This window comes from Calypte anna, chromosome 12, assembly GCF_003957555.1.
Source record: "Calypte anna isolate BGI_N300 chromosome 12, bCalAnn1_v1.p, whole genome shotgun sequence".
NCBI lineage: Eukaryota > Metazoa > Chordata > Aves > Apodiformes > Trochilidae > Calypte > Calypte anna.
In genome coordinates, this window is record NC_044258.1 from 4,245,631 (window position 1) to 4,269,830 (window position 24,200).

Here is a 24,200-nt window from a genome sequence, read left to right on the forward strand (position 1 = left end):
ATAGCCACTTGGGGCCATGCTGTATTGCCCACATTAAATGTATTGAGGTCATAATTTCTGGCCTTGGAAACCACCAATTTTGTTCCAATGACTGATCTTTATCTGCCATAATGAAGCCTTTAGCCAAGATTGAGTGGGTTTTGTATTAAGGAATTACAAATTTTAGAAATGCTAATGACACACCATTGCCAAGATCAGAAAAGCAACTTCCTGAGTATCCACAGACTCCCTGTGAAGTGATGTCTCTGTATGAAATGGCACATGTAAGGGCTGTGTCACTAGCCAGGAGGGCAGCAGTAACTGGGATGGGAGGGAGGTGGGTGGAAATGCCTCCACAAAGGTGTGAACATCTTGCAAATGAAGATGAACGTGGCACCAGCGTTAGGTTTTTAGATACCACTAATGACTGTCCCATGGAGAACCTGATCTGGGGACTCATGCAAGGGGTATAGCTGTTCTTGCTGTAATCCAGGGCTGGTTCCTTATGTCACTTTCAGGGAGGAAACAGTGATCAGAGCATCTCTGGATTTGGAATCTGCTTAGGAGCAACAAAAGCCAAAGAACTACCCTGTTTCCTGATGTTAGCTTAAAACCTTAAAAAAAAATGCTACATAACTGTGGAGAAGTTTGACAAGAAGAACTACTTTTTGATGCTTTTATAGACTGGCACGGTCTTTGCCAGCAGCAGGGAAAGCATTTAAGAACCTAGAATTGGAGGTTTGGAGCAAATTCACACCACTTACTGGAAAAAGACCATGAGGAAATAGTCATTGGCTAAAAATCAGGAAAAACAAGTTATTACAAGCATAAGAGCCTTCAAATGAAGAAGTCTTTGGTTGAGCAATTTGTGTTGAGTCAAAGTCAAGTCATCTTGACTTGAAAAGTTTGTAAAAGAGGCTTTGGCGACAGACCAACAGAACAACCTGCAGAGCTCATCCATGAGGAGTGGTGATCCTTGCCTTGAACTGCTTGGTACTTGAAGGCTGGAAGGGAGCTAGTTCACCAGCAAGGTTTTAGCAAAAAAAACCCTACTTTTTTCACATTAAAAGTCTGGGGAAAAGATAATACAAAATCTCAGCCTTGTGGAAGGACCTTCCAGTTCTGGAAGACTGGGAGAGAACACAGATGGAATTCAGCATCACCAGGTGTAGAGTGGTGAATGTGAAGGGAAAAGGAGTTTAAAGATCAGTGGGGCTGTGAGCTGAGCATAACCCTTAGAAACGATTGCAGGGTGAGCTCCCTGGGACCTGTCTGTGCATGTGCTGAGAGAAGAGCCATGGTATATCAGGTGTGACCTCCCCAGGGCCAAGCAAAGCAGTGGCACTTTTCCTCAGTCTGGTGAGCACATCTTCCTACTATCACTCAACTCTTAATTGTAGCAAGAGCCCTCACCTGCCCCTCTTCAAGCCAGGATCCTGCAAAACCCCATTATTGGATGGTGCCCAGAGCACTGTTTTCCAACCAGGACTGACAGTTTGGGTCATTCTTCCCTAGATGCAGAATTTTATCCTTGTGGAATACAATGTTTGTTTCTTTTCCCAGTCCTTAGGTTTTCCAGGGTGCCTCAAATACATTGAACAAAGTGTTATCTGCAGATTTGATAAGGGTGTGCTGTGCCCCATCATCCATCACTAATAGAGAAGATAATGGGGTGGGCTCCAGTGTTGACTCCTGGGCTTTTCCATTTGTGACTTGTGACCAACAAGTTCCTGACAATCTTGTACTATAATACTTGCAGAAGGGCTCTCTTTGAACTGTCATCCTAATGTCATCTTTTGGGAAATAACAGCTTGATGGCCAGTCAATGGAACAAATTACAGAGCAGAAATTATGAGGAAAGGAGCAGAGAACAAAACCAAACCACATTGTGCCTTTGTACAAATCTACCCTGTACTTGTGGTTTGGATTCTGCGTACACTTCCCATTCCATCTCCCCAGAGAAAATCTGGGAGAACCAGCAAGTCTCTGGGAGGAATGGTGAAGGAAACAAAGACATGACAGTTTCTGTATGAGAAACTGCACAGGCTGGAGCTGCTCCATTTGAAAGACTATTGTAAAGGTCTGAAACCTAGGCTAGCTGGAGGAAGTGGCTGGAAAACATCAACTCACTGTGTCTCCCACCAGAAGGAGGTTATTGCAGGGAAGAAATATCATCAAATAAAGCAAGTAGGAGCCAAGCTCAGATCTGAAATACTCCCACTGCACCTGACTGAGCTGTGAAATCTTTCTCCAGAACGTGTTCAATGTTAAAGGTTTACAGTTTCAGGGGATGTGGTGAGGAATTCACTGAGGACCACTAAATACATACAAAGGACATCTGGCTTGGACAGTCCCTGAGCCTTTTGTAGCCTAGGGCTGGGAAGGTACTTGCTGGTGGGAGTAGGACATCAAAGATGTTTGTTATGATGAAATCCCTCCAAAGATGTGCTTTTAGGCAGGACCAAAGCTGGGGCACTGGTCTGCCCAGACTGATTATACAGTTTGAGACACGAGCATGTCCTCTGTAACAACAGAAGCTTTGCATTGGCTAGTGGGTATCTACAGAATAATTTATCCTCTTCCCATCTGAGCAGATGATCTCCTGCCATTCCTCTCTTGACTTACTAATCCTAGCTAGAAATCTGCCTGTAGTTATGCCTTGCTTCTTGATCCATGGGGATGTGCTGGAGGTCTCCAAGCTTCTCCTTTGCCTGTGCTGGCCTTCCAAACAGGTTGCCACCCCACAGAGCTTCTGCAGTCACAACACAGCTTGTTCCTCTGGGCACCACCATGCTGGTGCTGCCAGAGCTTCCACCTCCTCTTACTCACTTACAGGTTCTAGTAGTTGGGGGGTAAGTAGTTAGATTGGAAGGAAGTCCCTATATTTGTTAAATCTGCTCAGGTTTCTTTCTCCAAGCCCTGTGGTTTGAACTCTGGTATTCTTCCCTCTTAGTGTTGAATGCATTTGTGAGCCTCTCACTGACAGCTGGTGAGAAACATCCATCCTGTTTGTGTCCCCTTCCTTTCCCTGCCCATCTATGGGGACAGGTGCCCCAACAACCCTGACTGTGTTCCCCAGCTTCTGGGTCTGACTCCATCTGTGAACAAGCTCAGCAGTGAGATGCCATGTACCATGGGGACTTGTCTGTGCTTGAGTTGAACATGACTGAGGAACACTCTCAGCTCTGTCTGATCCTACCAAGCCAGCCCCAGGTCTATGCAGAAACCTCCTGGGTGTGGGATTTACCATGTAACCTGGACACATGCAGGGCCACGTGAGGCCAAGGGTGGCTGTGCTGGCTCTGGACAGCTGCTGCCATGTTGGTATCAGGAGCAGTTAATGCTAAGCTGACAGTGGGCCTCTGCAGAGCTGAGCAGGAGGGATGCTGAGCTGCAGGGCAGCCCTCCTGTGCACAACAGCAAGCAGGCAGGGCTCCAAGAAGCACTGGGAGCCCTGACAGGGGAGGTCCCTGCTCAGAATGGCCCTGGCACCCCAGCTGGGGGCTCTGCCAGCTCTGCTAACTGTAAGACACAAACCATCATCTACTGAGCTCAGGACAGGGCTCGCACAGCCGCTCCAGAACCAGGCCACTGAAGCTGTTGCTCTCTGGTTCCAGAGCCGTGTCCCTCCACCTTGCTGCAGCGGCACATGGCAGACCTGCTCCGCAGCGACCGCGACCTGGCCCCCAGCTTCCTCAACAGTGTCCTCAACCAGCTGAACTGGGCCTTCTCAGAGTTCATTGGCATGATTCAGGAGGTGAGTGTGCCAACCAGGGCTGCAGGTCCTGCACTGCATGGGTGAAGTTCAGTACACAGCACTGAGGTTCAATGCACAGCTCTTGGGGCTGGGCATGTAGTGAGTCCCTGGCGTGGGTGGGAGCTGAGCCGGGGTTCTTGGCTTTCCTTTTGGGAAGGGACCCCTTGTTAATGTCTCTGTTGCTTGACAGATCCAGCAGGCAGCAGAGCGCTTGGAGAGGAACTTTGTGGACAGCCGGCAGCTGAAGGTGTGTGCCACCTGCTTTGACCTCTCAGTGAGCCTGCTCAGGGTGCTAGAAATGACCGTCACACTGGCGCCAGAGATCTTCCTCGACTGGAATCGCCCGTCATCAGAGCTGCTCCTTCGGAGGCTTGCCCAGGTATCAGAAAGGTGTGAGGAAGCCCCTCTGAAGGGACACAAGGGCCCCTCTGCCCTCTCTCCAGACATGCAGTGAAATGGTGGCTCCCGCCATTTCAAGTGCCCTACTACTACAGCAAACCCAGCTGCTGCAGAACAAGTGGTGCTTCCTAAAATGTCAGCTGCTCCTCTCCTTTGCAGCCAGTCTGGCCACAGCTGATTTCTACCTCTGCTGGGAGGAAGCAACCTGGTGTAGCAGGAGGTGTCCCTGCCCACGCAGGGAGATTGGAACTGGATGATCTTTAAGGTCCCTTCCAATCCAGAACAGTCTGTGATTATATAAAAGTGAGGGGCCCTTGGCAGGTGGTTTAGGCAAGCTGAGGAATGAGCAGCAGAGAGCAGGGTGCTGCAGCATCCCCCTTGTGCCCTGGTGTTGCTATAATCCATGTCCCATCCCTAGACTGGGATGCAGTGCTCTGCTCATCATGTATGAAGGCAGCAGAAAGAGGAATGATGCATCTGAGAGGTGGTGCTCAGCTTCCAGTGGTTATGTCTTGCCTGGACAGTGGGGCTTTGGGTGTCTGCAGTTGAATCTTTCTTTACTGTCATGGGCAGAAATCTCTGTCTGTAGTGATGATGTTCTGTCAAGCAGAGCAGCAGATTGCTCTCTGCTCTCATCCCATGCTTCAGGGCTGGTGGATCCATCTCTCTGCCAGCTCCAGGCAGCGCAGTGGACTGTGTGTCACCCCACTGATACTGCTTCTGCCCACAGCTTCAAGCATGCTCTTCACAGACTGTGGTTGTCCCCAGGACTGTAGCTTCTACTTGCCAAGGGCTTTGATCCACAGGAATAGCTTGGCTTTTGTAGGTGAACAGCCTACAAAAGCTGTAGGTGACAGATTTAGGTGGAAGATGCTGAGATTCAGGTATCTTGACTTCAAGCTGACTCTTCTCTGGGAGGTTTGGGTCTGATGCAACCAACTGTTTGTGGTGCTACTGTCTTCTGTGCCCAGGGCCAAGCTGTGAATCTCCCTCTCTGTATCCACCAGTTCCCAGTCACCAAGCCTGAACTCCAGGGATGCTCTTTGCATCCTGGTCACAGGAAGGCCCACTTAGAAAATACAAACCTTCTCTCCTTTTCCCTGCACAGCTCTTGAACCAGGTGCTGAACCGTGTGACAGCTGAAAGGAACTTGTTTGACAGAGTGGTCAACCTCCGTCTGCCAGGTGAGTCCATGTAGTAAATGTTCAGTCCCTCTACTTTGAAAACATGCTGGAGGCATTTCCTTGGGAAGTGAGGGATGGCTTGTAGTGAGGTGTGAGGGATCAGACCTCAGGCTGCCTTGTCCTTGGCTGGGAAGCCACTCTGGTCCCACAGGCTGCCACAAAAGTGCTGTCTTCAAAAGACAAGTAAACCTTCCAGGTGGACACAAGTGTTGGTGCTCTACCTAGAGCCTTAGCCTCTCTCTACCCAGCAACTCTGCTTCCATCCAAGATCTCTGTCATCAGGAGGCTGGTGCATGGGTCTGGCTGGCCATGGTGGAAGTGGCAGTCATGCTGTGCTTGGGAGATGTCTTGCCAGAGATTGATCTGCCACAGCTTAGGAGAGATGTGTTTGAAAGGCTCAAAGCCCTAAACAGATTGCAGGTGAGGTGGCAGGCTTGAGTACTGCCCTCCGCATCGAGTCAAGGGTGCACTGAATTGCTGGGGAAGCTGTTCTCAGAAACATCAGCCTCTCTAGAAGTGATGCAGGTGGCTGAGCTGGACCTGTTAGCAGAGACCAGCTCCAGGTGCTGTGTCATGGCATCCCGTAGTTCCTGTGCGTCAGCTGTATTTTCCTGCCTGCTTAGGAGAGACAGACCACCTTTTCCTCTTGAGGTCTGGAAGAGGCAGTGGCCTGAGTCTGGGGCTTGCATTAACAGGGGGCAGCGCCTAATCTGGGCTTGCATTAACAGGGACATCCCTCTGATGGGGACCACCCAGAGAGCCCAAGCCATGGTGGCTGCCTCCCTGGACAACTTCACCACCCTAGCCATGCCCTGTGGAGGCAATGGCTCTATCTTTTCTCTTTGCTTCTGTAGGGCTGGAGAGTGTGGACCATTACCCAATCCATTGTGGCTGTGACGGGCATACTGGTCCGGCTGCTTGTGGACACTGATGTTCAGGGGTGAAGTGGCTTTGATTTCCAAAGCACAGAGTCACTGTGTGGGGCATGGCTTTGGGTGCTGGTGTTGTCAATCGGGAGGTATTGCAGGGGCCCATTTAGGTGTGTGGAAACCTAAGCAAGGTGAGGTGGGTGTGCATGGAGAAGGCAGAAGCCAGAGAGCCATGGGTCCGCTGCAGCACCATCCAGTGCTGCTGCTGGGTGCCAGACTCCTTCCTGCCATACAAGAAAGCTCTGAGAGGTGCCATGAGGTGCTGTACCTACAGGACACATGCACCTCCCTCTCTGAGACAGGGTTCTGGCACTGCTGTGACAGGACAGCCAACTCTTGGAGGTTGCGAGTAAAAACATGTGAAGGCGTGCTGAGGTGTGACACAAAACAGTGCCTACAGAACACAGTGATGGGTGGAAAGGAAATTCATTAAAGCTAACTTTGCTCTGGCCTGTCTCAAGAAAGTATTAAAATGTGCAGAGCTCCCTGGCTGCCCAGACCTGTGGCACAAAGTGGGACAAATCCTGCAGGAACTTAAGTGATGCTGATTGTCAGATGAAAGCAAATATTGTCTTTATGGTAGCCAGTTAGTCAGTGGGACAAACACTGGGGGAGTGATGGCTGTAACCTGGTTGTTTCTGTGTGCCTTGTGCCTGCTTGTACTGGAGTCCTGCAAATGGTCCTTGTTCCCATACCCTCTGCAGCTCAGCTTTTGCTCCCTCCCCATATCATTGTAGGTATTGTGCTGACCACCATGGCCCTGTAGGGTTCTGTAGGAGATGGATCTCTTCTGTCTGTGCTGCACATCCTGCTTGTTTTCACATCTTGTCTCAAAACCGGTGGATAGTCTCCGGCTTTGCAGAGAGCAGAGCCCCATCTGGTTGAGCTGCTCAGCCCTGCAGCCAGTATTTCAGCTTCTTTTTCTCAAGGACTCAAAGATATACACAAATATATCTAATTAATATCCCGCCTCCCATGCTGCCGCACCATCCTCACAGCCCAGGTGTGACCCTGCAAAGAGCATAGCACAAGGTCATCCAATCAGTGGCCTTTCTGGACTGTGAACTGGGTGGATTCTTCTCAACCCCAGAATCCTGTTCCCTGGAAAGGGCAAATGTCATTAATTTGATGCCCTAGCCAGACACTTCTTCCTGGAGGGAAGGGGAGAGTGATAACACAGTTCCCTGCTTGCTAGGCAGGATGACAAGTCCTTCCTGGCTCCTCTCCCTTGAACATCTGTCCCAGCCCAGGTCACTTGTGGGGTCAAAGTGGGGAAGGGGTGAAGCTCTTTTCCCTGACCTCAAGTTTACGTGAAATCGAAGAACACTGGGGAGATTGTGGTGTGAGACAGTCACACCACACTCCTAGGCTGCAGGGAGTCCTGGGGACACAAGCTTACAGACTATCTCCTTTTCCTGAAAAGCCAGTTGTGCTTTGGGTTAGTGAGACCTGGCAGCCACTGTGAAAGGGGTTGTACAGCACCAAGTGGCACTGTCCCTGCCTGCCACCAGCACCAGAGGTGGCTATATACTGTGGTCTGTGTTGGGAAGTGTCAAGTCTCTGACTGATCTTCAAGGGCTTTTTAGTCACCTTGGGCAGTGGGAAGCCAGAAATAAATACAAAACAGAGAAATTGATGCATGAAAAGCACCATGTCCTTATGGTGGACTTAACTGAGCAGCAGTAGCACAGGATGGAAACAGGAGGAAGCTCAGGGAAAACTGTCCCATAAAATAAAATGCTTCTATGTGATTTTGCAAAGCCCTGCACTAAATCTGAGGTTTGATGCATCAGTGATCTATAAAAGGCAAGCAAAGCTTTCAGGGGAGGCCGTTGAGGTCAGTCAAGGCAAAAGAACTGAGGCTGGTGGCTGGAAGACCCCCTCCCGCTACCCAAACAGAGGGCATGGGCAGGCTGGTGGTCAAGATCAAGCATGATCATGGGCACAGTCCCTCACATGGAAGGGAAAACTGAGCCACCCACCTCTTTGCAGCACTCTGAATTGAGGACTGAGGTCTAAGTGTTGTACCCCGCTAATGGAGAGGTTCTGTGATGTGCAGGCACATTGAAAAAGAGCAAACAGGGACAGGATGGAGAAAGCAGCAGGTATGGGAGAAAACCCTGAGACTTTTCTACTGCCTTTGTGTTCCTCGAGGGTCAGTCCTTGTTATATCCTGTGTGCAAATCTCTTGGCACCATGACTGCAGGGTGCTGAAAGACCGGGAGGTTGCAGCTGGGATGAGCAGAGCCCCTGTAGGGATCTTCTCACCCACAGTCACCTCAAAACCAGGGAGATGAGTAGAGGCCAACATCATCTGGCCCCAGAGCAGGGCAGTGGGAACCATCTGTCTCAGGCACATGAATAAAAGGATGGTCTGTGGAATGGAAAAAGAGAGTTCAAACCTTTTTCTGTATGTTGCCATGGGAGATGATTGCCATGGGTCGTGTTGCTGCAAGGAAGTAGCGGAAGAGATTTAAAGGTTCCCATATGTAACCAAGCTTCCAGAGCTTTAATTTATACAAACTCAAGAGGAGACAGATTTCCTTGCTTCTTTGCTCCTTTTTTTTTCCCTTGTTCTCAGTGCAGTGAGCAGGATAACAGGATGGGGTTTTGTCCTTCCTTGTCAGCACTCTGCCAGGCACTGCTTGAAGCAGGTAGAAACCTCTTCCTGGTCCTGTTTGGTGACACTCAGGTTGCCAGAGGAAAATATCATTAACAGAGAGAGATCATCTGGCCAACATGTGCACCTGGAAACATCTCTGTGGGGATCACCTGGGACACTGTTACCCTGCCTGATTCCTGTGAGGAAGCTCTGCCCCAGAGGATGACAACTTGGGACAGGACCTGGGTGACTTCTTTGGCTTTTTTGTGGTTGTCTTTAGTGGCTGTGAAAGGTGCTGCAAGCTTTGCCCTGGGACAGAGAGGATGGGATCTTCTGGGAGGAGTGAGGTCCCATTTATTGGGCCAAATGCTCCCGAGGTAAGGGTGAGAGTGAAGAGAGCCAGGGCATTGCCAGCTCCTCTGGACACATTATCAGGAATGCAGTTGGATGCCTCAGCTGCCCCTTGCCCAGCACTGGACACTCAGCCAGGTATCGAGTCCTCTTGCTGCAGACTCCTGGCATCAAACAGAGCCATTAAGCACAAGGAAAGGGAACATTACCCAGGCTGGGATGTGATGAGACAGCTGATACATCACAACCCTTAGTCCCTGGATGGAGCAGGCTCTGCTTTTGAGAGAGCAGAAATGCATTTCCTCATTGGGTCAGGTCCAGCAGGACCGTGGGTGCTGCTTGTGGTGACCCAAAGCTTCAGTGCCCAACTCATCCAGGCTTATTCATCTTTGTAGCAGGGCCTGGGGGTTTCAGAGCTTGCCTCCCTCGATGTGACCCACTTTTTGCAAACTGGGGCCAAGGAGAATTGATGCAGAGCAGGGCTGGGGAGCTGCTAGCTCAAGCTGGGGTCCCTCAGCAGAGGCTCTTCTGGTTTCCAGGCAGGAAGGTGGAGATTGCCCTGTTGCAGGGAGTCTCAGCACTTGGCAGGGATGCCCATGTGCTGCCCCTTTGCCAGACCCTAAGGGCTGAGCCCTGGCTCCGTGAGGAGCAGAGGGAAGGTGGGGTCTGGCTGGCTGAGCCAGGAGTTGGGCTGATCCTTGGGTTGGCACCAGAGACCCTGGCTGCCTTCAGCTGTTATCATCCCCCCCGTTTGTCTGCTAAATAATTAAGCAGATTTTCTGTTAAAGCCTCCTTGGAGTGAGCTAATGGAGCTGCACTGGCCAGAGCTTGTGGGATGATCCTGGCAAGATCGAGGAGCAGGGGAAGGGCTGAGGCCCGAAGGTGAGGCTGCTGGTCCCTGTGTGTGAGGGCACGTTGAAGGTAGTACCAGGCATATGGGCTGGACCAGGCTTTGCAGAAAGTGAGTGGCCATCGCAGAGATGAGCCACATTGTGCCAGGGCATGGCCATTACTACACTCCTTGGGATTCCCCATGTCCTATAGCCCTGGACCATTGGAGGCAGGAGGAGTGAGGCCAGACAGCACATTCCTCAGTCCTGCCCATGACTGAAGCTCTCATGGTGAGTCTGGAGGGCTGGGGCACATGCAAGGGGCCAGCAAACTTGTCTGCAGGGCAGTTGGATAGGAAATGACCTAAGCAGCCTTGAAGCTGAAGTCCCATCTCCCAGGGACTTCTTGTGCGATTCTAAATTGTGACACTCTGTGATTTCTACCTGAATGCCCATGAAGACTTGGGGAAGACACTGTGGTTACCAGGAACATGCTGGTACCAGCCCACAGGGCATGGGATGGGGATCGTGGGTCAGAAACAACCACACTGTGCCAGCGGGAATGCTGAACACGAGCCAGCAGGACCGTGCCAGAAGGAATGGCCAGGCTGGGAGGCAGGAGCAGGCAATCATGCAGGAGCACCAGGCTTTGCTGTTTCCAGCTCTTTGGAAACTGAGTATCATGAGAAAAGGCTCCATTTCCACCCACGTACACGGTGCACCCAGCCCCAGCAGCAGGAGGACAGGAGGGGACAGGCAATCAGTGTTCTTGTGTTGTTCTGGCTAAGATGTGAAATACAAGGGGAGGCAGGAGTCAGCGTTGGAGGCTGGTCCCCAAATCCTGTCCCTGTCCCCATCTGGTGGGGTCATGCTTTGTGGCTGACTCATGACTTCACCCTGTGGGGTCATGGAGCAAGAGGTTGGTTTTGGCAGTGATCTGGGGCTATAATGTGCAGATGAGTGCGAGAGAGAACAGCATAGTCTTCAGGGACCATCCATTACATTCCCCAACTCCTGCCTGTTAGGGAGGCTGTGCTCCTGGCTGTGTTTTCCTTGCTAAGATGATTTGGCCATTCAGGCTGCTTAATGAACTGCTTTGACAGCTTCAACTGCCTTGCATTGCTTGGTGGAGCTGCAGTGTGATGTGGGGACCTCCATGTGAGTGCAGATTCAGGGGATGGCATCACCTCAGCTCCATCCTCAAAGAGCAGGGGTGCCCCTCACCTACCCATAAGGCACCCAGGCACCTCATCACCCACAGTGCATCCCAGCACGGCAGCTCAGCATCCTGGCTCATCAGGAACTCCATGCTAACACAGGGTGGCAGGGCCAGCAGCGGGGGTGCAGGAAGCCGGGGCACAGGCCAGCAGTGGCTGTCACTCCACATCCCATCGCCTGTGCCAGCCACCAGGCAGCAGCCACGGGACATGTATGGCATGAAGCTGTGCATGGTTGGCATCACAAGGGGTGCTGGTGGCTCCAGGGTGGCTGTTCTCCTCATGCTCTTCCCTCCTTGGATGGGTAGAGGGTTTCTGATAAGAGCTTTGGACATGGTTAAATTTTTGCTGGGAAAAAAAGCTGCTTGTTTCCTGGCTGAGGGACTGGCAGGATGGGTGCTGGTGCTGTACGGATGCTGCAGGGCTCGCTCTTTCTCACTGCCAGCAGCTTTTGTGACTGGGACACATGCCTGTGAGAGGCTGCAGTTTGAGGGGAAGGTGTGAAGAGTGTTGGACCATGTTTGTTCTGCCCAGGTTGCGTCTAAGTTATGCCCCTGCCAGTAGGGTAGCTCCAGAAGCCCCTGATAGCTACATGCTGTCATGTGGCTGGTGGTGGAGGGTGTCTTGACGGGTGTGGGGGGTTACACTCCCATCCCTCCATCCAGAGACAGTGTTGAGACTCATCCAGACAGGGCCAGTCTAATGCCCAGTGGGGCTCCCCAGGGTGTCTCTTCCCCACATCTAAAACCTCATCCCTTTTGAGGTCTGGATGTGCCCTTGTGTCCTTTGGCACTGCTCCCCAGCTGCCAGCTTCCCTGAAGGACCTGCCCTCCAGGGGACAAGCCACTGGACACTCCCTAGCAGCAGCCCCAGGCCACCAGCTCCATCTCAGCACATTTAACCCCTCACTAAGGCCACCCTAATGCCATTTAATGGGAACACAGGCTGTGAGTCCAGGGCACTTCACCCGGTTCCGTGTGCTGGGCAAGTGGGAATTCAGGGCTCCCTGAGACCCCCAGACTCCCCACTACTGTGCCCGTGGGATGCGGCTCCGCACGGCTGCCCTGCAAGGGCAAGGAGACACTCAGCCCAGCGTGAGCTTAAAAAAATAGGCATTTTTATTCCAATGTAACTAGAGAATTATGACCCAAGAGAGGAGAGGATTACTCACATTTATCGATGAGCTTATTAGATTACTGCCTAAGTAGCTGTGCTTTAGCAGCGCATTCGTCCGCCTCAAGGAGAAGCAGGGAAGGAGGTTGGTGCATCCGAGCCCTCATCGTCCTTGGTGGCACGAGGAGCTCTGAGCAATGCGGGCCGGGCGCGGTATTGCGGCATCTAATCCTGCCTCGATTATTTACAGCTTCTTGGGAGGCAAAAGCTTGTAATGTTTGCTTGGCTTCTTGGCTGGTCAGATGCTTAGCTTCATCTCTCCTTTGTGGCTATGTTTGGGGAGGGGGGATGTAACCTCCTTGTGATGAGCTCAAGGTCCCCCCATGTCCATGGCATGCTGATAGGGACTGGCACGAGCTGGGAGAGGATGGTGGCATCACCATCCCCAGGGGCCTCCCTGGCATGAGCAGGGACAGTGCCCCACTTGACATGGCTTTTCCTTGGCCTGGAGTCTGTGTTGGTGGTGCCAGGTTGAGTCTCATGTGCCCATGGAGGTGGCAGATGGCTGGCCCTGGTGTCACCATTGGGTAGTTGGCTGCCCGAATGAAGCAGAGATGTCTCAGGCGTGCTGGGTTCATCAGCGTTACCCTTGTGCTGATGAGGACATTGCCAGTGGCTCATGCAAGTTGCTCTCGTCAGGCACCCATGTGCCCCCAGCCCCAAAACCCACCAGGAGCTCATGGCTGAAGCAGTTACAGGTGATGCTAGTCACCCTCATGGGTCACAGTCAAGCCAGGAATTCAGGGTGCCAATAATCCTGCTTCTAGTAGTGATGGAGGACAACAGCTCTCAGGATGCCCTTGGCTCTCCTCCCAGTTCTGCCACGCTACGACACAATGGGGGTGTCTGAAAAGACGGAGCTGATGGACTCTGAGTCCGACTTGACCTGCAGGACCTTGGGGTGCTTGGCATCAGGGAAGTCCTCGCTGAGGGCCAGGCGGATCTTGCCATTCTGTGTCTCCCTGGCGGGCTCGAGGAAGACCACGTGCTTGCTGGCACTGACCTTGCGGTTTGGCCCATCGGTGGCAGGGGGGGTGGTGCTGAGGATGGAGGACTGGGCACTGCACTCCTGTGGAGGGCTGAGAGGAGCTGGCTTCTTGGAGCAGCTTAGGCAGCGGCAGGGTGTAAGGTACAAGTAGATGATCACAAGCACCAGGCTCACGATGCAGCCCAGCAGAGTGGTGAGGCCAGTGTTGAAGGTCTCTTCCTCCGGCTTGGGGTAGTAGACCGTCACGTTGACTTCACACAACCTGCTGAAATTGCGGGGGCTGTTGATGGCCAAGCCCACATAGACCCCAGAGTGCCAGGGCTTGGCCACTGCAATCTTCAGGCTGCCATTGTGGTAGAGCTCCAAGGAATGGTCTCTGTTCCCTGGGTACTTGATGGGCTCATGGTGAGGGGAGATCCACATGTAGGTGGTGGCCATGGCTGGCAGGCTGGTGTTGCAGGTGAGCAGGAGGCTGTGGCCCACCATCACAGGGAAGGGCACAGGGTGGACATCTTCAGGGCCCGCTGAGCAGTTCTCAAACATTTGGCTATACTTGAGGAACTTGATGAGGGACCTGGGCACGTTGTCAGACACCTTGCAGGTATGTTCCTCAAAGAAATCCTTCACAGAGCTGAAACCTCGCTGCTTCCAGTGCTGGAGCATCAGGTAGAGTGGGCAGCTGCACCTGACAGGGTTGTTGTGCAGGTACAGGCCATTCCTGATGTTTTCAGGCAGAGCTGCCAGCTCCTCCACAGGGATGCTGCTCAGGCTGTTGGAGGAGAGGTCCAGCGTGCGGAGACTGTAGATGCCCAGCCCTTGCACTGAGTGGAAGGGGAAGGTGGTCAGGTTGTTCCAGCTCAGGTAGACTTTTCGCAGGCCACTCAGTTTGGTGAAGGCGTTTTCATCCACTCGTGTAATGCGGTTGTTGTAGAGCAGGAGCTCCTCCAAACTCACCAGCGCGTCGAAGTAGTGCGTCTCGACAGCGTGCAGGTGGTTGGAGGACATGTCAAGATGCCGCAGGTAGGAGGCATTGTGAAAAGCCTGTGGAGAAATGTCCTTAATCTGGTTGTGGCTGATGTGGAGGGCCTCGAGGTGCGGGAGGGCGGCCAGCCAGTGGTCGTGGAGCTGGGTGAGGGCATTGTGGCTTAGGTCCAGCGTGGTGGCAGTGGGCGGCAGTGCCCGGGGCACGCGCTGCAAGGTCTGCCGGCTGCAGCTCAGCAGGTCGGAGGTGCAGATGCAGGTGGTGGGGCAGCGGTGGGGCGGCGGGGAGGCTCGAGGAGCACAGCCCTGGGAGCACAGCTGGAGCAGCAGCAACAGCTTCACCACCCGCCACCAGACCGGGGCCATGGTGCAGGGCAGGAGCCAGACGCGATGGGAGAGAAAGTGCGCTGCGGTCCCCGACTGCCCTGCGCTGGCTTGGGGGGGACTCTACCGAGCATTCGCCCCTTTGCACCCCGCAAAGGAAGATGCTCATTCCAGCCGTGGGGCTTGAAAGGAGTTAAAGCACAGCATCGTCCTGCCCGGCTCTGCCGCCTCTCACCTGCGCTCCTTCGGCCGTGGGCTACCCGCGTCCGGCATCAGCGAGCTGACCCGCTCCGGGCCGGGGCTGCGTTGGGGGGGGCTCGGCGACCGCCTCGCTGCCTCCCGGAGCCGCACATCCCCGGAGCACAAAGTTTCTCAGGGCTCAGTGCCACCGTGTCACATTCCCATTTCACCGGGCCCGCTGAGCCCCGGCCGGCACCTCCCGGGGACGCGGGCTGGCTGATGGGACGCGGTCCCGCTCCTGCCCTATTTACGTGCTGGCGATGCGCGGTGTGGGCCGGGCGGGATCCCATTGGTCCGGCACGGGGAGTGGTGGCCGCTGTGGTGGCCGTGCCCGTGGCCCTCCCTTGCCGTCCTGCCCCTGGGCAGGGCCATGCGCAGCGGGCACCGGCGCTGCCCGTTCGCTTGTCCTCAGGGCCACTTCGCCGATCATCCGGCTGGAGAATGACGAGCTCAGGCGGCTGTAATCGCCACGGCCGCCTGCTCCGCGACTGCCCAGTTCCGGGGCGAGGGCTGGAAGAATAAACTCACCCCACCGGCACCTCTGGGAGCCCCGCCTGTCCCGGGTGCACCCAGGCTGGCATCAGGGATGGCAGTCATCCACCTCCCCCGTTGCCCAGCACCCGGTCTTGGTCCTTCCGGCTGCTCTTGTCTCCATCACCCCCTGCATGTGCCAGCAGGGACCCCCGGCCGTGGGAGCGCGGGGCTCGGGGGATCCCCACAGCAGAGGGGGTACCGCGGGCTGTAGGTGGGGAGGAGGCGGCCGCAGGGTGAAGGACAAGAAGGAATGTCATTAGCGAGCGCTCCGGCGCGTTAATGGAAAGCAGAAAGCCGGGCTGGGGAATTGGTTTCCATTAAGGCAGCAAAAAGCTAATTTGGCGGCTGCGGCTGCCGTTAACCCCCTGCGCCCCGGCCCGGGCTCAGCCTGTGCTGACGGGCAACTTCTCACCCCCGAGGTGGCCGTGTGAGCCACCTCTGCTCCTCGCCGAGCCCGTGACGGGCCATGGCGCTGGTGTCCTGATGAAGACATCCATTAAGGTGCCCTTCATCTGTCTGGCTGTCCGCGCTGATGGCTGAGACTGTGGAGAGCCATAGCCGCTCCCTCCTGCCTTGTGGAGGCACCCCAAGGTGTCCCCGAGGTGCAGGGGTGACACGGGCCCCTGCACCAGCCCCTGCATTCCTCGTACTCTGGCTGTGCTGTAGAGTGAGGGTTATGCTGGCTGCCCTGTAGCTCCCGGGGCACCAGAGGCAGGGCTGCAGCCTCAGCAAGCGCTGATGCACCCCATCGATCCCACGGAACCTCCGAACGGGGGCGGAGGGGGAGGAGAAGGGGGCGTGGTCACTCTTCGGTTGCGTTTCAGCGTGTTTCCCCCACTCGGTGGTGGGAGCATGGGCTGCTGAGCTGTCTGTCCCCTGGGCTTAGCCCATGGGCACAGGAGTTCCATGGGCTAATTGGCACCATCAAATCACCCAAGGGCCCAGCCAGGGCTCCCACATCCCCACTGCCATCACCTCCCCAGGATGGGCACTGCATCCCTGCAGGCTGTGAAGCTTGTGGTGGCACACACCCACCTGGGCAAGGCGCTGGGGAGTTGGTGGCTCTGTGACCATAGGTGATGGGCAATGCCCAGGGAGACCCAGACAGCTCAGAGGGTGGTGGAATGGGGGCAGAGACCTGACCGTGTCTCTTTGCAGGGTCGAGCGTGCAACAGCAGTGCCTGCTGGCAGACCCTGTTTCCAGCTGCGCTCCATCCAGTACCTGCTGGGCCATGCAGAGCCCTCAGCCCTGGCAGCTGCTGCCCCAGCCACGGACAAGCGCCATTTCTCCCTCCAGACCTGTAAGTGTCAGCACCACGCTGGGGGATGGGCTGTAATCACCCCTCGTCCTCAGCCATGGCTGTGATGGGGGACAAGGCTGCTGGATCCATCCCAGTCCCTTCAGCCCTGGGGGAAGGGGTCTGTGGCTCCAGATGGGAATGTGTCCAATGGCTGTTTCTGACATCAGTTTTTGACTCCTCATAGCATCCACATCCACTTGCTGTCCCCAGCATGGAGATCCCTGTTCCCAGCACCAGGCTCCTCAGCCTTGCTGGTCCCCGAGGGCAGCTGCAGCCCCACCCCTGTGCATTGTTTAGCAGCTTTGGGGCAGCCCAAGGGTCACATTCACCCCACTGACACCCACTTTATCCCCACAGACACAGAATACATCAGCACAGAGGAGCTGGCAAAGGTGGAGAAGATGCTGAGCCACCTGAGTGAGGAGTCCAAGCAGGCGGCTGCCACCACGCTGGTGAGTCCCTCTGCCTGCTACCCCTGCTCAGCAGCAGCCTCAGCTTTGGATATGGGGCTTTTGCTGCTACCACTAACCACCTGGTGACCTCCCTACAGCCCACCAGCGAGGAGGACCTGTGCCCCATCTGCTACGCACACCCCATCTCAGCCATCTTCAGACCCTGCTCCCACAAGTCATGCAAGTGAGTAACTCAGGTGTGACCCTCACTGAGGTGACCACCAGCCTCCCACATGGTGCTGGGTGGGGGCTCATGCTCTTTCCTCCTCTGTCCCAGAGCCTGCATCAACCAGCACTGATGAACAACAAGGACTGCTTCTTCTGCAAGGCCACCATCACGGGGGTGGATGACTTCATCAAGCCTGCCACTTCATAGCGCCCAGCCCTGCACCATGGGCTCCCCCAGCTGCATGGGGCAACACCCTGTCCCCAACCACCACTGGCTTCTCCTTCACACAGGGCCAGGACTCAGCATGGGGCCATGCTGTAGGGCGGGGGGGGCTGATGCCAAGCTCTGGGGCCAGCATCCCCCCAGTCAGCCCCACTGCAGCCTCTGCCCACAGGCTGTTCTCAGGGAGGGGAGCCCAAGGCCTCGGCTCCGCTGGGAAATGTGCTGCAGCCCCGGGGCCAGGGCAGGGTGGCTGGGCTGGGCGTTCGGGCTGTTAATTTGCCCCTGGCTGGGGGCTGACTTCATGAAATGCAGCATTAAATTATTCTTCCTTATGTGATGCCCTGAAACATGGGGAGGGGAAGCCAAGCCAGCCCTGGCGAGTGACCCAGCACTTGGGCCAGGCTCAGATGATGCTCAGCAGCAAATGGAAATATAAATATTTAATCCAAGCAGAGCCAGGAGAGCAGGGCCCACCAGAGGCTGCTACATGATGATGCGCGGCTCTGGCACGGACTCGGCAATGGATTTGTGCGGCAGCACGTTGGCCCCATTGAGGTAGAGCTCGTCGTTGACAATGACATCCTCACCCAGCACTGTCACGTTCTCCATGCGCACCTGTCCCAGAGAGGCCCCATCACAATCCTGCTCCTGCTCCTGCCTGCCAGTGCATCCCTCCATCCCTTTGGCCACACACTGAGGAGGTGGGAGGGCAAGAGGTTGAGCCCCCATCCCTGCAGGGGCACCCAGGTCCTCACCCACTGCCCACGGAGCAGCTCCAGCCCACGATGCAGGATTCCAGCCAGGAATGGGAGCGGATACGGGCCCCTCCAGCACGGTGCAGCGTTTGATGCGCACGCCCGTCTTCCACCACCACGCCAGCCCCGATCGTCACGTTGGGGCCGATGACACAGTTTGCCCCGATTTTGGCGCTGGGATCCTGAAAGGAAGAGGGGCTGCACCAGGGCTGGGAGGGCAGCCAGAGCTCTTGGCATGGCCCCTGCCACTTGGCCAGTGTGGGGCCAGGAGGGTACAGCTCAAGGACCATAGTGAAGAGAGCAGCAAGAAGACACAGAGAGCCCATGGTGCATGCCCGGGGCTGGTGTGCTTGGGGCTGGCACTTACCACCAGCACATTCCCTACGACACCAGGCCCCGAGTGCAGCTTGTCAGGGTGCTGAGCCCGCAGCGCCTGCAGGTACATGCACATGCCTGTGAGGAAGTCCTTTGGTTGCCCAATGTCCATCCAGAAGCCTGTGGAGACAGAGCTGTGGTGACAGCCCCTGGAGTAGGGGCAGCAGTGCAGGCAAGACCCATCCCCCCACCCCATGTGCAGAGCCTTACCTGCAACTCCATGGCATAGAGCTGCCCATCCTGTGGCCATAGCTGGGAAGATCTCCTTCTCCGATGGAGGTGGGGCGCAGCTGCGAGGACAGGGTGCAGGGCTGAGCAGGGCACCCAGCACCCCAGCCCAGCCCAGCCTAGCCCCCAGGCCCTTACCTGGATGCGTTGCAGGATGCCAGGGCTGAAGATGTAGAGTCCAGCATTGATCTTGTTGGACACAAAGACTCGTGGCTTCTCCACAAAGCGGCAGATGCGGCCGGTGTCAGGTTCACTCACCACCACACCGTACTTGGCTGGCTCCTCCACACGGGTCACCACCAGCGAGCCCTCACCGCCATGCTGCCGGTGGAAACGGGCCAGCGCCGCAAAGGGGAACTCACAGATCACGTCGCTGTTGAGGACAAAGAAGGGCTCCCCGCCCTCGGCCAGAAGGTCCCGTGCCAGCGCCAGCGGCCCCGCTGCCCGGCCACGAGTGAATCCACAGGGATGGGGTGAGCCCAGTGCCGGCATCCTCCTGCTCCACGCTCTGCCCGTCCCAGTGTCCCTGCTCCCCACTGGCCCTCCCAGTCTCCCTGGTCCTCACCAGGCCCTGCTGTCCCTGGGCTTTTTTGTGCTGGCCCCACTCATCCTACCTATCCCATCCTGGCATATCCCCCCCCGATGCTCCCAGCCCTTCCCATCCCCGACCTGCTGCCTATTCTGTCCTCCTCCCAGTGTCACCAGCGTCCTCCAGCCCTACCCATCCACCCCCACTCTGCTGCCCGTAGTGTCCCCTCCCAGTATCACCAGTCTTACCCGTACACACACGGCTGCCCCAGGAGGCCCCTCCTGCTGCCCCATGGTATCCCCTCCCGTTCCCACCCCGCTATCCCCAGCCCTGCCCTACCTGTGCCCAGCGGCTCCTTCTCATGGGACAGGGAGATGCGGATCCCGAGCTGCGGGCAGAAGGTGAGCGGCGGGTGCGGAGCAGGGGGTCTTGGGGCACAGGGGTGGGGTCCGGGGGGGACCTTACCCGCTGCTCCTGCTCCCGCATGGCCGCCTCCAGCGTCTCCGACATGTAGCTGACCGCCAGCACCACATGGCTGACCCCGGCCTGCGGGGGGGAGCGCGGGTCAGCGAGAGGGGAGGACTCCCCGGCACCCCCTCCCCTGCCGGAGGGTCTCCAGCCCGGCCCCCCACCTGCCGGAGGGCCTCCAGCTGGTGCAGCAGCACCGCTTTGTTGCAGAACTCCACCAGCGGCTTCGGTCGGCTCAGGGTCAGCGGCCGCAGCCGCGTCCCGTAGCCGCCCACCAGGATCAGGGCCCGCATCCCCCCCACGGCCCGGACCGGCCGCGCCGACACGTCAGCGCCGCGCGCGCCTTCTACGTCCCTGCCGCGTCATCACTCCCTCACCGCCCCCGAGTCCTAGTGCCCGCCCCACACCCGGGGCCGCTGCTCTGCTCGGGGGCGGTCACCGAGCAGAGGGAGGGAGCGCGGCCGCACCCGACTCGTGGGGAGGTTGCACCACCCCCCCCCCACACACACACCATAACCCGGGCTCCGAGCCGGGGAAAGACAGGCACGGCACAGCATGGACAAAAACAGATTCTTTAATGGTTTTTGGTTCTCTGTGAAGCACAAACAGGGTGATTATCCATGTAAAAACAAAGGGGGACGGGAGGGCGGGGGGGAAGGCGAGGCTATGTACAAGCTGTGGAGTCCCACGGCGTGGTCCGAGGGGAAGGGGAGAGGGGGCTCCCCCGGGCACAGAAACCTCGCCCCTGCCTAGCACAGCGAGGAGGGGGAACGGCGGCGTCACCGGGGGTGCTCCCCAGGAGGAATGGCCCCAAGCCTGCCCGAGTGCAGCCCACCGGGGACATGGACATGCAGTAGGTGGGTCCGACAGAACACGCTGGGGCAGGGAGGGTCCGAGGTACCTACTGCTACTCCGCCTGCTCAACCTGCTCCCCAAAATCCCCTGAGCCCTGCCTGGAGGGCAGGGACTGGAAACAGCCATGAAGTAGTAGCCCAGGGCTAGCCCAGAACAGAGCAGTGTGGATGAAGGTCCTTATTCCGAGAGCTGGAGAGGATGAATGACTCAGGCAAGCCGGGAGACAGGCAGAGGGGTGCCCTTTAGGACAGAGGCAGCTCCTCCTCTGCCCCCTTCACAGCCGGTGCCACAGCCCTGTGCCTGCCCCGGTGACTCGGGCCAGCACCCACACTTCCCACGCAGGCTGTGCACACATGTGACATGCAGGGCCAGAACCCCTCAACAAGCTTTCCTGAAGCTAAAAAAAAACCAAAACAAAACCACAACAAAACAGCCCAGCCCTGGCCCGGCAGAGTGGCTCAGGCAGCCAGGGACACAGTAACACCATGGAACAAGCCAGTGACAGTGGGGAGGGTGCACTGGAAACAAAGGGGATGGTGATGCAGAGCAGGCTACAGTTTGGTACCACCACGCTACAGTGTCAACCGTTAATGCCCTCACCAAGGGAAGCCTTAGCAAAAGCATCAGCTGCAGGAGGGATCCCAGGCAGCTCAGTGCAGCCTGGCTGGCTCTTTCACCTGCAAACTCGTCATTTATTTTGGGAAAAGACTGACTCGGTGAAGGTAAGCTCAACAGTCAGGTCATGGCACTCACCGTTCAGCCAGGTTTCCCCTGTTCCCCTGGAGCCCCTTGTGGAGAAGGGGAGTGAGCCCTAGCCCTTGGCCTCCCCTTCTTACCTCTCCTTGGGCACAAGGGCAGCCCCAAGCTGCAGCCCCAGGGCCTGACAGCGGAAGGGAGATCCTCGCCTGCAGGACCAACATTACAGGAGGGGAAGGGCTGAAATGGTCCAAAAGGCCCCACTGCAGCACTGGGGTCGTGTTAACTGCTACAGATACTATTGCTAGCTCAGGAGCCGAGTTCTTGCGTGGTCAGTGGTCCAAGGCAGAGTTACTCTTGCAGAGCCCCTTGCCTGGGTCTGCCCATGCCACCTCAGGCTTGAGCACTACTCCAGGTGTGTGGCATTCCCTCCTGGCGCAGCTCTGCCAGGGGTTGCATTTGGTCATTTTATTTCCATGTTTGGGTTGGTTATTCACAGTGCCCAAACAGTGGAAAAAGGCAGAATCAAAAGCAAAGCCTCACCAGCAAAACCCAGGGCAAAGCCAGTGCAACCAAAAGCAAGGACCAGCACCTGTGCTGCTCACCATCAGCCCTACAGATGCTGCTTAACTCTGAGCTAAGTGCCCTTTCCAAATAACCCAGGAGAACTTCAAAGGGGAGGCTCTCCCAGGGGCTCCTGAGGCAGGAGGCTCCTCATGCCACAGCTCCAGCACACTGAAGAGCCCCATGCTCTCAGGCTTTCTCTTCCCTATGTCCAGATCCTCTCTCCAGAATGCACATGCAATGAGTGAAGAACTGGAACACCCAACGCCCAGCAGGCATCTGTAGAGCCTCCTCCAGAAGGCAGAACTAGTGTGGTCAGAACCATCTGGGTGGCATGAGAAGCTCTTCCATCCTGCCTCCCTCTCAGCTCTTCTATCCAAGTACATTTAAAAACAATGGAGCAATACAACTGTTTAAAACCAAAGTTGTCCGCTTTTTTTCCTGTGGTAGTAGGTGGTCTTGTCTGCTCCTGCCACAAGGACAAGAGGCGGCAGCCCAGGGCTACTGGTTTTCCTCACGCATCTGTTCCATGATGTTGATGAGGCTTTCCAGCCCGAACACGTAACCCATGTCAGGTCCATCATGCACAGTGGGATCATCACGAAAGCCTTTGAACGTGCTGTGTGCAAAGTCAATCATACGCACGTCCACCTTGGGCTGGGCAGAGGACCCGGGCTCCGTGCTGCTGCCATCCTGCAGGCTCTCCGGGAGGGAGCCCTCCACCCGCTTCAGGCGCATCTCTGGCCGGCGCTCCACAAACATCCCTGCCCTGCTGTCCTTCCCATCATAAATGATGAGGAGGGAGCTGGAGTAGAAGCGGTAGGAAGCCTGTCTCTCCAAAACTGCCTTCAGGCTTCGGAGTTTGGCCAGGACAGGCTCAAAGAGGTCCTTGCGCAGCTCGATGCCGTTGTGGAGATATTGGTAGAGGGCATTGCGGAAGCCCTCGATGGAAAGACCACGTCCATAGTATTTATTCCTGCATAAGTAATGCCCTGTGTCCAGCTGATAGACCTATAAAGCCAAAGGAAACACATGCATCAAGTGGGAGCAACAGGTTAAGGCCATGCACAGAAAGCCCTGAGCTGCCCAGCACTGACAGGGCAGAGGGGACTCGTGGTATCACCACCAGAGCCAAGGAGCAGGGAACAGCTCTGCCTGTACCCTGAATCCCAAAGCAGCTCATGGATGCATCCCACAGGCACAGTCAGGGTGCCTAAGAACTGGTTCTCTCCCAGGACACCCACAGGGTGGCTCATCAGTCCAAGTGTCCCCAAGAAGCATGATGCAACAAACTAAGTTGACAAGCCAAGTCTTACAGCAACTCAGACAATCCTCTGTCAACAGGAGCTGCCAACATGTGTTGCCATTATTATGTGGCATGTGATTAATGAGAAGCCCTCATTGCTTCAGAGTCTGTGTGCAGAAATCTGGATCACAAGATCCTCTGCGGGTGGGGAGAGGAACAAGTATTACACAACAGTACCAGCAGCAAATCCTTGTGTGCAGGGGGCAGCTGAAAGAAAAGACCAACTTCTGAACTCCCAAACAGCACCAAAGCAAATGCCAGCTGATGCTGGGATGGAGGTACACCTCCCTCCCCAGGCACCATGATATATGTGGCTGAACATAAGCCACAAAAATATCTTTATTAGAAAAATCCCCCAATTGTCTGTGAACAAAACAGCTCTGGGTAAAGGAGGCCACCTCAGGAGAAGCAGGTTTAAAAATAAAGACAAGCATGTAGCACCAATACTGGTGTACCTACCTGAAGTGGAAGGCTCTGTCAACTCTGCTCAGCAGAAAACACTAACTGGGAAGTGCAACGGGGCTGCAAGAAGGAATGTGCAGTTTGCTGCACTGAGGTCCCTACCTGCATCCCACACACACGCACACCCAAGGTGGCTGAAGTGCTCTGTTCACACTTCTTCATCTGCCTAGCAGCCTTCTCCTCAGATGCATCATCTCCATGCTGTCTGGTCCCCATCTTCAGATCAAGTACACAGGGAAGCTTGAAGTGATGCACCACATTCTCCAGCAACAGGAACTCTGTGAGGAACGTCAAGGAGGGCTCACCTGGCAATGAGACTGCTCCCCAGGG

General features: G+C 55.9%; 4 protein-coding genes across 12 annotated transcripts in view; 1 reads left to right on the forward strand and 3 right to left on the reverse strand.

Annotated features, from left to right (window-relative positions):
• Window positions 1–17,994, forward strand: part of RNF123 (ring finger protein 123) — a 47,581-nt gene extending 29,587 nt beyond the window's left edge. Inside the window, 10 exon segments of the mRNA XM_030458578.1 lie at window positions 3,597–3,736; window positions 3,927–4,115; window positions 5,244–5,319; window positions 6,174–6,202; window positions 6,204–6,259; window positions 16,647–16,789; window positions 17,147–17,241; window positions 17,340–17,425; window positions 17,519–17,535; window positions 17,538–17,994. Coding sequence (XP_030314438.1) covers window positions 3,597–3,736; window positions 3,927–4,115; window positions 5,244–5,319; window positions 6,174–6,202; window positions 6,204–6,259; window positions 16,647–16,789; window positions 17,147–17,241; window positions 17,340–17,425; window positions 17,519–17,535; window positions 17,538–17,617 — 911 coding nt within the window. The 3' untranslated portion in view covers window positions 17,618–17,994.
• On the reverse strand, window positions 12,344–15,167 carry AMIGO3 (adhesion molecule with Ig like domain 3). The gene has a single exon (XM_008499014.2). It carries the CDS (start codon window positions 14,754–14,756, stop codon window positions 13,248–13,250), a length of 1,509 nt encoding a protein of 502 aa, XP_008497236.2. The 5' UTR covers window positions 14,757–15,167; the 3' UTR covers window positions 12,344–13,247.
• Window positions 17,995–18,056: 62 nt separating the features above from the next.
• Window positions 18,057–20,308, reverse strand: GMPPB (GDP-mannose pyrophosphorylase B). Its single transcript, XM_030458579.1, is given in 10 exon segments — window positions 18,057–18,277; window positions 18,327–18,569; window positions 18,755–18,882; window positions 18,954–19,005; window positions 19,007–19,033; window positions 19,035–19,052; window positions 19,129–19,430; window positions 19,859–19,907; window positions 19,985–20,065; window positions 20,152–20,308. Coding segments are annotated over 10 exon segments (1,191 nt in total). The 5' UTR covers window positions 20,281–20,308; the 3' UTR covers window positions 18,057–18,115.
• Window positions 20,309–20,545: 237 nt separating this feature from the next.
• The window catches only part of IP6K1 (inositol hexakisphosphate kinase 1), a 36,519-nt gene continuing 32,864 nt past the window's right edge, over window positions 20,546–24,200 (reverse strand). For all 9 annotated transcript variants that reach the window (XM_030458573.1, XM_030458574.1, XM_030458572.1 and 6 more), the window contains 2 exons: window positions 23,973–24,148; window positions 20,546–23,113 (listed from right to left, as the gene is read on the reverse strand). In XM_030458573.1, coding sequence (XP_030314433.1) covers window positions 22,604–23,113; window positions 23,973–24,148 — 686 coding nt within the window. In that variant the 3' untranslated portion in view covers window positions 20,546–22,603. The remainder of the gene's footprint in view (window positions 23,114–23,972; window positions 24,149–24,200) is intronic.